Source organism: Saimiri boliviensis, chromosome 3 (genome assembly GCF_048565385.1).
Source record: "Saimiri boliviensis isolate mSaiBol1 chromosome 3, mSaiBol1.pri, whole genome shotgun sequence".
In the NCBI taxonomy this organism is placed as follows: domain Eukaryota; kingdom Metazoa; phylum Chordata; class Mammalia; order Primates; family Cebidae; genus Saimiri; species Saimiri boliviensis.
Window position 1 is genome coordinate 81556935 of NC_133451.1, and position 12794 is coordinate 81569728.

Consider the following 12794-nt stretch of genomic DNA (forward strand, 5'->3'; position numbering starts at 1 on the left):
AATTTTAATTTGCTTCACTGTAGTAACAATTTTACTATTTATATGTATCCCATTACATTTTTGTAGACCTCAAATATACACAATAGGCTGGAGCACAGTGGCTCGTGCCTGTAATCCCAGCACTTTGGGAAGCTGAGGTCAGGAGTATAAGACCAGCCTGGCCAACATAGTGAAACCCTGTCTCTACTAAAAATACAAAAATCAGCCGAGCATGGTGGTGGGTTCCTGTAATTCCAGCCACTTGGGTGGCTGAGGCAGGAGAATCCCTTGAACCTGGGAGGCGGAGATTGTAGATGCCACTGCCCTCTAGCCTAGGCAACAGGGCAAGACTCCATCTCAAAAAAAAAAAAAAAAAACACACACACACACACAATAAAACTCGTTTTTAAAAAAAATTACTTTCTTTATATTCCTCAGAAGAGTATTGGGCAACTCTGCAAGAATCCACTTTCAGCAAACTGGTCCAGATGTTTAAAACAGCCATCATATGCCAGTTGGATTACTGGAATGAGAATGCTGAGGAGAACGGTAATGTTCAAGCTCTCCTAGAAATGTTGAAGAAGCTGCACAGGGTAAGAGTTCCTTTAGAAACCTCCATGGCTTTAGCAATAAAAATTCCCTTGCTTTCAACTGGCTTGGATCTTAAGCAGACTCATATGAGACATACAAAGTTTCTATTGCTATTTTTTTAAATGTTGTTTTTTGTGAATTACATCATACATATGAAATAATAATATATATAATACCTATGTAGAATTCAGATAAATATAATAAAATAAAGATTAGTGTCCTTACCACCCATGTTAAAAAAGTAAAACATTACCAGTACTTTAGAAATGCCTGTGTACCCCTCATGGATTACAGCCCCTCCATCTACCAGAGGTAGCTGTGATCCTGGATTTTGGGATAAATCATTCCCTTGCTCTTATTATTTTAGAACTATGTATATGTATCTCTAGAAATTATGTTGTTTAATTTTGCTTTTGCAAAATTTAGGTGAATGGAATACATGCTTCTTATACTCAACATTGTTTTATAGATTGATTCAGATTAATGCTTATGGCTATATTTCATTTGTTTTCACTCTGCATTATAGTTCATTGTATGAATATACCATACTTTGCTTATCCATTCCAATATTGATGGAGATAAATATATTTATATATATATGCTGTTTGCAATTTGTGTGTGTGTGTGTGTGTGTGTGTGTGTCTTGTTAGGGGTTTATGAGAAAAAGTGCTGCTATAAACATTTTTGCACATATCTCTCAGTCTTCTTGTGTCAGGAGTTGGTTCTGGTTTTCACACCTAATTCTAGAATTGATGTTATAGATATGTGTGTGTTGTTCTTTACTGGTAGTAATAAACTCTTCAAAAGCAGTCGGATCAATTTAAATTTTCTCCAGGAGATGATAGGAATTCCTGTTGCTCCATGTCTGACTTTAAGATTTTGAAAATATTTTTGATATGAAGTGATACCAAATTACGGTTTTAATTGTATTTTGCTGGTTCAAATGCACTAGAGCGTATATTCATGTTTATAATTGCAATATTTTTTTCTCTTCTGTGGAATGCCTATCCTTCACTTTTGTCCATTTAAATGTTCATTTAAATGATGTTTCACTTTTTCTAACTGATTATAGAATTCTTTTATTTTGGATACTACTTCTTTGTCAATGATATATGTTGCAAATATTGTATCCCAGTCTTTTGCTTTATGGTATCTTTTGAGAAACTCACATTCTTAATTTTATTGTAGATAAATTTGTCAATCCATTTATTTATAACTTTTACTCCTTGTATCTTGTTTTAAACTTCTTTTCTCCCATAAAGAGTTTTGTTTTGTTTTGTTTGAGACAGGTTCTCCCTCAGTCATCCAGGCTGGAATGCAGTGGCACAATCTCGGCTCACTGCAACCTCTGCCTGCTGGGTTCCAGTAATCCTCTCACCTCAGCCTCCAGAGTAGCTTGGACTATGTGTGCAAGCTACCACACCTGGCTAATTTTTGTATTTTTTGTAGAGATGGGGTTTCACCATGTTGCCTGGGCTGGTCTCAAACTCCTGAGCTCAAATGATTCACCCACCTCAGCCTCTTAAAGTCCTGGTGTTACAGGTACGAGCCACTGTACCCGGCCAATATTTGACTTTTTCTTACTGCTTATAGGAAATACTTTTATTTTGGATTTTATACTTTGTCAGTGATATGTGTTGCAGATATTGTATCTCAGTTATAGCTTGTCTTTTGCTTTACGGTGTTTTTTGGCAAACACAGTCTTAATTTTAATGTAGATAAGTTTGTCCATTTCTTTATATAATTTTACTCCTTGTGTCTTGTTTTAAACTTTTTTCTCCCGTAAATGTTGTAAATTATTACCCTAAATTATGGGTCAGCAGCTTTATTCTGGAAAGGACCAGATAGTAAATATTTTAGGCTTTATTAGGCATGTGGTTGCTGTCACAACTGCAGTTACTCGGCTCTTCAGGAGTAGCATAAAAGCAGCCACAGGCAATACGAAAGTGAATGGGCATGGCTATCTTCCAGTAAGACTATAAAAATAGCAGAGGGCTGGATTAGGTCTCCAAAGCTGCCCTAGATAGTCTTCTAAGAGGACAATAGCCAAGGCCAGAGGAAGAATACAAATGGAGGCCTATATACCACATGTCTAATATTTAAAAGGTTAAAAACCTAACGAACTGTTAAAATAAAATAAAATATACTGTCCTCCTTTGACAAGTAAACCTTCATAATGACAGGGGAGGACATGTTTGAATTTAGAAATCTCAGTCTCCCTAAAATTCTGCATTGAAAAGTGGTGGCATAAATGCAGCTCTCTGCTCTTCTTTTTCTGCTTTCGTTTTGTCCCACACCACAAGGGGTGTCACATGCTTGTATGTGGACCCCTCAGCCTATATGTCTGAGTTCCATCCCACCTCCCACCACAGACCCTCCTTAGCCAACCCTGAGGCTGGAGGGTCCACTCTCCAGAGACCAAGCAGGGGAAGAGGCCTATGCCAGAAGCAGGCTTGTAACCATTTGAACATGGAATCCCAGGTCTTGAGTATACGCAGCCCAGTCTGGAAGGGGATGTGTGGGCTGAAAATAGACAGGTCCTCCTGGCCTTGCAGACCGCTTATTCTGGGAGAAGAGGCTTGGCTGGAGGAGAACCAGTGTAAGAACCGTGGTCTTGGGGCAGAGGACACGCTTATCCAAGTCTAAAGGAAATACTGACTTTAGCTTTGCACTTCACAATTTAGTGTTTAATACAATTGGAAACTTACTGTAAATTTATTTTTATTATTCTTAATATGAAAAAGTTACCCTAGCAGCACTTACTGAAATGCTACCTTTTCTCCATTGATAGGCAATGCAAACTGGTGTGAATCAAGTTTGATGTGTGGGATTCAGTTTTGGGCTCTCTGCTGTATCATGGGTCCTTTTGAATGGCTGTACATTGATCATTCATATCTAGTAAGAGAAGTACCCCAGCCTTGTTTTTGAAGTGCATCTTAAATATTTTTGACTTACAAATTTTGCTAAAAATTTACCACATATATTTCTAAATTGCCTTGTCAAGTTATACACAGACACATACACACAAAATCTTATTGGGAATTTGACTGGAGTTACATTGAATATATATTTATCTGTTTATCTGTATTTCTGTCTTTTATTATATTGACATCTTTACTGTTGTGAATTTTCATAGTATCTGTTTCTCCATTTATTAGTTGTCTTAACATTTGTCAGACTATTATAGTATCTTAAAAACTATGTTATCCTGTTATTGGTGTATAGGAATGCATTGATTTTTGAATATTGATTTTTTTTTTTTGAGATAGTGTTGCCCTCTGTTGCCCAGGCTGGACTGCAGTGGTGTGATCTCTGCTCACTGCAACCTCCACCTCCTGGGTTCAAGCAATTCTCCTGCCTCAGCCTTCCAAGTAGCTGGGATTACAGGTGCGCACCACCACACCTGGCTAATTTTTGTATTTTTAATAGAAACAAGGTTTCTCCATGTTGACCAGGCTGGTCTCAAACTCCTGGCCTCAAGTGATCTGCCTGCCTCTGCCTCCCAAAGTGCTGGGATTACAGACATGAGCCACTGCACTTGGCCTGAATATTGATTCTTATATTCATCAAACTTGCCAAATCCTCATGTTATATCTAGTATTTACCTATAGATTCTTTTGAATTTTTGATAATGTTTTCTCTTTCCAGTCCATATACATTTTATTACTTTTTTTTTTTTTATCTTGCTCTAACTAGGGTTTCTAATGTTATGTTAAATAGAAGTAGGGTAACAGTGGGTACTTGTTTGTGATTTTAAAGGAAATTTTTTTTCAGGTAGTATTCTTAGTTTCCAAAGGAAATGCTTTTAGTATCATTTACTTGCCGGGTGGGCGGTTGTTGTTGTTAGTTTTTTCAGTGGGAGTCTCACCCTGTGCCCATGCTGGAGTGCAGTGGTACAATCATGACTCACTGCAGCCTTGAACTCTTGGCCTCAAGTGATTCTCCTACCTCAGCCTTCTGAGTAGCTGGGACTACAGACATGCTCCACCATGCCCAGCTAATTTTTTCATTTTTGGAGAGACAGGGCCTAACTATGTTGTCCAAGCTGGTCTTGAGCTCCTGGCCTCAAGTGATTCTCCTGCCTTGGCCTTGGTCTCCCGAAGTGTGAGGATTACTCAGGTGAACTACCACAGTGGCCCTATAGGCTTTCTTTTTTTCTTTCTTTTTTTTTTTTTTTTTTTTTTTTGGAGACAGAGTCTTACCCTGTTGCTTAGACTGGAGTACAGTGGCATGATCTTGGCTTACTGCAGCTTGTGCCTCCTGGGTTCAAGCTATCATTGTGCCTCAGCTTCCTGAGTAGCTAGGAATATAGGCATGTGCTACCCTGCCTGGCAAATTTCTGTGTTTTTAGTAGAGATGAGGTTTCACCCTGTTGCCCAGGCTGGTCTCCGACTCCTGACCTCTAGTGATTTTCCCTCCTCGGTCTCCCAAAGTGCTGGGATTATAGGTATGAGCCACTGCACATGGCCTTCTATTAGGTTTTTGAAAATAATCTTTGTAGGTTAAGGATATTACCTCCTTTTAGAAGTTGTTCCACATTTTAAATCTAAATGATCCACCCGTCTCAGCCTCCCAAAGTGCTGGGAGTACAGTCATGAGTCACCATGCCCGGCCTGCCTTTTAAGTTTTTATTTCAAATATTAATGTTTTTCATTTTTACATGCTCTGATTTGTTCTTTAGTTTCTTGCTCATTATTTATAATTTCTTCATTCTTTTCACCCTTTCCTTTTGTTTATCTGAATATATATGCCTTGTAAATCAGGTATCTGAAGTCTTTACAGGTTAATTTCTGCTGAGTTTTCCTCCTGGTATCTTTATTATCACATATTTTGTGATTTGTGTATGTGTGAGAGCTGTCCATTTTCCTTGGAATTTATATTTTGGAATTTTCTGAGGGCTGGGTTTCTTCATGGAGAATTTTCTTCTGCCAGGCTCCTGGAGATGCCACCAGTTTGGTAGTACTTTAAATTTTTTGCTTGAAGCTTTTTAGATCTTTAGGTGATACGAATTTGGTGGCAAAGTTGAAGGAGAGCTCTTTTGTAATTACAGATTCTGTGGGGGATAATTTTTCCCCAGCTCAGCACCATTTGAACTTGGAACAGTTTGCCTTATGGTCCTGGGATCAAGGTGGAGGTGGAGTGATCAATATAGTGGGGGAGGAAAGAGCTTGTTTATTTCTAGTCCATCCTCACTGAAGGTTTAACCCTTTTGGATCTCAGACTTATGGGGATAACTTCAGGTGAGGATGAACTAGAAATAAATAAGCTTTCCCTAATTTGAAAAATCTGGGATTTGTCTCCTTTCCCTAAAGCCCCAGCCATTGAAAATTGAAGTTCATGTTCACCAGGTAGGGCAGATACTCTTAAGACAAATGCCACTTTACTTAGTTATCGACCTGATGATTCCATATTTACCTAAAAATCAGTAATTCCTTTAAAAATGTTTGTTACAGCTTTTTCTATATTTCTAGGTCTTTTCAGTGGATCAGGGTACCTAATATATCATACTGCTGAAGAAAAAAATCTGCCACATTATTAAAAACAATGGGTATTTTCAACTATTTTAAAAGGTTTTTTACAAAAGGGAAAGGTTAGTGGAAAATAACTTGTGTTTTGAAAAATTGAGAATTTTTAAATTATACTTTAAGTTCTGGGGTACATGGCAGATCTTGCAGGATTGTTACACAGGTATACACATGCCATGGTGGTTTGCTGCCTCCATCCCCCCATTACCTACATTAGGTATTTCTCCCAGTGTTATATACCTCCCCAGTCTCCCCATCCCTGCTGTCCCACCCCAGCCCCTCACCCCCCAACAGACCCCAGTGTGTGATGTTCCCTTCCCAATGTCTGTGTGTTCTCATTGTTTAGCACCCACCCATGAGTGAGAACATGTGGTGTTTGGTTTTTTTGTTATTGTGTTAGTTTACTGAGAATGATGGTTTCCAGATTTATCCATGTACCTGCAAAGGACACGAACTCATCCCTTTTGATTGCTGCATAGTATTCCATGGTGTATATGTGCCACATTTTCTTTGTCCAGTCCATAATTGATGGGCATTTGGGTTGGTTCCAGGTCTTTGCTATTGTAGACAGTGCCACAATGAACATACCTGTGCATGTGTCTTTATAATAGAATGATTTATAATCCTTTGGGTATATACCCAGTAATGGGGTTGCTGGGTCAAATGGTATTTGTCATTCTAGATCCTTGAGGAATCGCCATACTGTCTTCCACAATGGTTGAACTAATTTACACTCCCACCAACAGTGTAAAAGCATTCCTATTTCTCTGCATCCTCTCCAGCATCTGTTGTCTCCAGCTTTTTAAAGATCACCATTCTAACTGGCATGAGATGGTATCTCAATGTTGTTTTGATTTGCATTTCTCTAATGACTAGTGATGATGAGCATTTTTTCATATGTTTCTTGGCCGCATAAGTGTCTTCTTTTGAAAAGTGTCTGTTTATATCCTTCGCCCACTCTTTAATGGGGTTGTTTTTCACTTGAAAATTGGTTTTAGTTCTTTGCAGATTCTGGATATTAGCCTTTTGTCAGATGGGTAGATTGCAAAAATTTTTTCCCATTCTGTTGGTTGCTAGTTCACTCTAATGCTTATTTCTTTTGCTGTGTAGAAGCTCTTAAGTTTAATTAGATCCCATTTGTCTGTTTTGGCTTTTGTTCCCATTGCTTTTGGTATTTTAGTCATGAAGTCCTTGCCTATGCCTATATCCTGAATGGTATTGCCTAGGTTTTCTTCTAGGGTTTTTACGGTGTTAGGTCTTTTTATTATTATTATTTATTTTTATTAATTATTTTTTTTTTATAGAGACAGGATCTCACCATGTTGCCCAGGCTGTTTCTGAACTCCTGACCTCAGGTGATCCACCTCCCTCAGCCTCCCAAAGTCTGGGATTACAGGCATGAGTCACCGCACCTCACCTATAGTGTTAGGTCTTACATTTAAATCTTTAATCCATCTGGAGTTAATTTTTGTATAAGATGTAAGAAAGGGGTCCAGTTTCAGCTTTCTGCACATGGCTAGCCAGTTTTCCCAACACTGTTTATTAAACAGGGAATCCTTTCCCCATTGCTTGTTTTTGTCAGGTTTGTCAAATATCAGATGGTTGTAGATGTGTGGTGTTTCTTCTGAGGCCTCTGTTCTGTTCCATTGGTCTGTATCTCTGTTTTGGTACCAGTACCATGCTGTTTTTATTGCTGTAGCCTTGTAGTATAGTTTGAAGTCAGGTAGTGTGATGTCTCTAGCTTTGTTGTTTTTACTTAGGATTGTCTTGGCTATGCAGGCTCTTTTTTGGTTCCATAATAAAGGGTATCCAATTACGAAAAGAGGAAGTCAAGTTGTCTCTCTTTGCAGATGACACGATTGTATATTTAGAAGTCCCCATCGTCTCAGCCCAAAATCTCCTTAAGATGATAAGTAACTTCAGCAAAGCCTCAGGATACAAAGTCAATGTGCAAAAATCACAAGCATTCCTATACACCAATAACAGACAGAGAGCCAAATCATGAGCGAACTCCCATTCAGAATTCCCACAAAGAGAATAAAATACCTAGGAATACAACTAACAAAGGATGTGAAGAACCTCTTCAGGGAGAACTACAAACCACTGCTCAAGGAAATAAGAAAGGACACAAACAGGTGGAAAAACATTTCATGCTCATAGTTAGGAAGAATCAGTATTGTGAAAATGGCCATACTGCCCAAAGCAATTTATAGATTCAGTGCTATCCCCATCAAGCTACCATTGACCTTAACATAACTGGAAAAATTGAGAAATTTATTGAAGAGCTCTGAGAAGGTGTATTCTAAAAGTTTTTGCCACTTACAAAGAGAATCATAAGAAATACTGAAGCAGCAACAAAAGAAATCTTCAGGGGATCCTGCTTTGTCCTTTGACCTTAACAGGTGACATCAGAATATTTGGTATTTGTCAGGCCTCCACCTCAGCAGGGGGTCACCAGGAACCATGAAGATGAAGCACCCACTTTCTCTGTGACTCTGGGGACCTTGAGGCTAATAATGATGATGCAAGGCCAAGATCATCGGGTCTAGAGGGCCATAGTTACAGGGTGAAACAGTCTCACTAGGCTTCGGGTGAGAAACCTGTACTGGGAAGCCCGGAACAGTTGAAGTTTGGATGAGAGTCAATAAGAACATTCTAGCCGGGCGCGGTGGCTCAAGCCTGTAATCCCAGCACTTTGGGAGGCCGAGGCGGGTGGATCACGAGGTCGAAAGATCGAGACCATCCTGGTCAACATGGTGAAACCCCGTCTCTACTAAAAACACAAAAAAACTAGCTGGGCGTGGTGGTGCATGCCTGTAATCCCAGCTACTTAGGAGGCTGAGGCAGGAGAATTGCCTGAGCCCAGGAGGTGGAGGTTGCGGTGAGCCGAGATCGCGCCATTGCACTCCAGCCTGGGTAACAAGAGCGAAACTCCGTCTCAAAAAAAAAAAAAAAAAAAAAAAAAGAACATTCTAGACACATGGTTTCAGTGCATACAACCAAGATGAGTTTTTAGAAAACCACCTGAGAGTAATTTATTCAAGGATAATACCCATCCAGGTCAAATACTAAGTCACAAATGTCCAAAGTGTCTAGTGTCATTATTATTCATTGTCTTCACTGACATGTCAGGGCATTCATGTGTGTGTCATAATAACCCTGATCATATCATTGGATAGATGGTTGGAAAATTTCCTCTCAGCAGGGGAATGTTCCACAAATGCCTCAGCAGAGTGAACATCTGTAAGTTGTATTGCTAAGTTCTGAAGACTAAGACATGAAAACCTGGACCTCAGAGTACTTTATGATATTGCACTGTTTTTTTTTTCTTTGCATTGAAAGTTCTTTAACATTTTCCTATGAAATAAAAATAACTAGAAGTTTATCATTCTGTTATCAATCACTACTATTAAAATTTAGATACTCTTTATGTCCATGAAAATTTGGGGCTTTGGCAAATGGAGGAATTGGATAGAATATTTTTTGGTCATTATAAGAGTGTTTCATTTACAATTTAATCCGATAATCTAATTAACTGCCATTAAGCAAAATTGTCTTTAAATATGACACTTTCTCACAAGTCATATTTTATTTAAGGTAAACCAGATGAAATGTCTTCTGCCTGAAAGTATTTTCCAAGTAGATGAACTCTTGTACCGTCTCGATTTTTTTGTAGAAGTATGCAGAAGGTACTTGTGGAAAATGACTGTGGTAAGTATAACATGTTTAAATGGGGAAATTGATAATCAGTGAGTTAATACAGGCATTTTTTGTCCTCTGCAAAATTGCACAATAGAAATAGCATTGCTTGTGGGAAATGTTAAGAATCCTCAAAATCTATGCAATTTTGTGGTCAGAGTTCCAGCAAAAAAGTGATTGACACCTTGGGGGATGACTATTGGGAGTATGAGAAATGCACAAAAACGAAAGGGTAGAAATCTATCTACACTGTAATTAGAGAAGGACTAGTGGAACTCTGATACCCTTAAAGTGGCCATGGAAGGCAATGAGACTCATCAGGAGCCAAGAGCCAAGACCCTGTGGGAAGGATGTCTTGGGCGTAAGCACTCCTTTATTTCTGAAAATACAGTTGAAGGGCTCCTGCTGCCAAGGTAGCAGCTGATCTGAAGTCTTTTCCTTTCTCTGAAGGTGAAGGTTATAATTCTCCTTCTAGCACATCAATTCTTGCCCAGCAAAATTCATGTATTAGCTAACCAGCTACCCACGTTATATCATTTCCCATTTACCAAATGCAACCACATAGCAGAATTCCAATTCACACAACAGAAACTCAGGTTTCAGCAGAACAGACTTTGGGAAAGCATCTGAAGTTTATAATTAATTGCTAAATTAAATGGACACTGAACATTCTGTTTATATACCTTTCGTTGATACATATAAAATACATTTTCTACTAAAACTATGGACTGGTAATTTGGATTGCTTTCACTGGAAGTACTGAGACCTTAAACCATTAGGGGTGTAGGGCTATAAGGTAAAGTATAAGGTTTTTCTGTCGTTTAACTCATCAGAAATATTGTCATTTCCATTTTTAGGATACTTTAGAAAACGTAGGATGCTGTGTCATATTCAGTCACTTTCCATTTATCTTTAATAATCTGTCAAAAATTAAACTACTACGTACAGACACACTTGTGAAAATACAGGTATGTATGCCTATTTGTCTTCATTAGCATAAATCACATGCTAAGTGCCCTCTTAATCATGTATTTTGGGGGTAATAAGAGAGCCACCCACCAGTGAAACCAATGGTTGTGGCATTCAAGGAGCTTACACTCTAATGAAGAAGGCAAGGCAGAGTTTCGTAATTTGGATCATCTTTATCTTGAGGCAAATTAGGGCCTTGGTAGCAAGGGATGGAGCTTGGACAACTGGCCCAGTTGTCAGATTTTTACCTGACAATTGAAGTTGACAGTGGCAGCCTGTAGTATTCCGGGTAGTATTCAAAGAGGCATAATAAACGGGCTTGATTAGGAGTAGCACCAATATGTAAGGAGGCTCAATCTGATGAAAAGATACAGTAGAAGGAATAGAGGTGGCAGAGGATTCCTGAAATTAGGAACCCAATAAATTGCTACTACTCTGTGATGGTGCCATAATAAAGGTCTGAATAGATTCTCCCCTTTTCTGTGTATGATATTGTTACTAGCTGCGGTGGTTATGTTTGCAGATATATCCAGCAAAGTGGTTGAATATTTTATCGAATATTTACAAAATATTTATACCACCAAAGTAGTAAAATTAGGCAATTGAAAATTCCCAAGGAATTGTATCAGATTACTCCTGTGTCATTGCATTTTTATGAGGATTATATTTCTTAATATTGGTAAAGCATTTAAAACTGCCTAACACAAAGTACCCAAAGGGTTGGATATTATTATCACTTTTACATATGCAATCATGTGTTATATATTTGTATAACATTCAGATATATGTCCTTAAAACAGATAGTTTATATAATGCATTTACCATAATAAAATGGGAAATTGATTTATGAGTTCTGAGTATGACTGTAATAGAATATTTAACAAAGGGAAATCAAAGAAAAAAGATAAAAGAACTTGGTTTTGCTTCAACTCTTATAACCTATTCTCTCCTGATTTTAAAACAAGGTTCCAGAGATAATTTCATAGAAGTAATATTTAACTACTCCTTTTTCTGCTAAGAACCATAGACTTTAATGACCTAAAAATTGCCATTTGGTTTCAGAATGAACATTATATCTCTCTTTCTCTCCCTCTCCACCCCCACCCCCAACACTGTCTCTGTTTGATTAACTTCTTAGGTAAATTCTCCCTTAAAATCTCTTGTCTAGGTTTTTACCCCTGGAATAGGCTCTTTGGAGAGGTCTCTCATACCTGGATTTTTCCTGCAGACTGTTTGCTTTCTAAACATCTGAACTTCTCTTCTGAATGAGAGCATCATGTTGCAGTGCACTGTTTCAGTGCATACCAATAAATCTCTTAGCCTGTTAATGATAAGTAGCTTTGGTATCTTAAGCATTAATAATTGTGTGTATACAAGAAAGTGGTCTGATAAAACCTCTAATTGGTAACTTACTTGTTCATCCAGATTGGCTCCACAAAGGCACTGGTTCTTCAGGCCTCTTGTTTTCTCTGCTCACTGAGACTGAATAATGATGTTATCATTTATCTTTAGTGGTGGATATAAGGTTCTTTTCATAAATGTGACCTGTACTTATAAGCAGAACCACTGTATTCTGCTTTACAAATTTTTACTTAGGGCCAATGGTAAAATGAAATGTAATATTTCTCTTTTCTTAGGGTAAAAAACATAAAGCTTATTTTAGATGGGCAGCAGTTGAGGAAGAAAGAGAGTCTGAATTTGCTTTGCTGCCCACGTTTGATCTAACAGTCAGAAGAAATCACTTGATTGAGGATGTTTTGAATCAGCTAAGTCAATTTGAGAATGAAGACCTGAGGAAAGAGTTATGGGTAAAGTATAATTCTTACTTAATATTTTTGCTACTAAGAAAAGAAAAACAAAAGGATGTAACAAAGGGTTTCATAGAGATGAAGTTATCTTCCTTTGCCACAGATGTTATTTATTTTGGGGTTCCTCTAATTCCCTGGTTACCTTTGAGTTTTGGGTGGTAGCTTTTGGCACTCACTCAGTGTGTTTGGGCTAAGGAGCAGCAAACAAATTGGTTGTTCTCCC

The 12794-nt window shown here is 38.2% G+C and overlaps 1 protein-coding gene across 1 annotated transcript in view; it reads left to right on the forward strand.

Annotated features, from left to right (window-relative positions):
* The window catches only part of HERC5 (HECT and RLD domain containing E3 ubiquitin protein ligase 5), a 56638-nt gene that overhangs the window by 21223 nt on the left and 22621 nt on the right, over positions 1 to 12794 (forward strand). Inside the window, exons 13-16 of the mRNA XM_003924006.3 lie at positions 418 to 572; positions 9693 to 9806; positions 10652 to 10762; positions 12401 to 12571. Coding sequence (XP_003924055.1) covers positions 418 to 572; positions 9693 to 9806; positions 10652 to 10762; positions 12401 to 12571 — 551 coding nt within the window. The remainder of the gene's footprint in view (positions 1 to 417; positions 573 to 9692; positions 9807 to 10651; positions 10763 to 12400; positions 12572 to 12794) is intronic.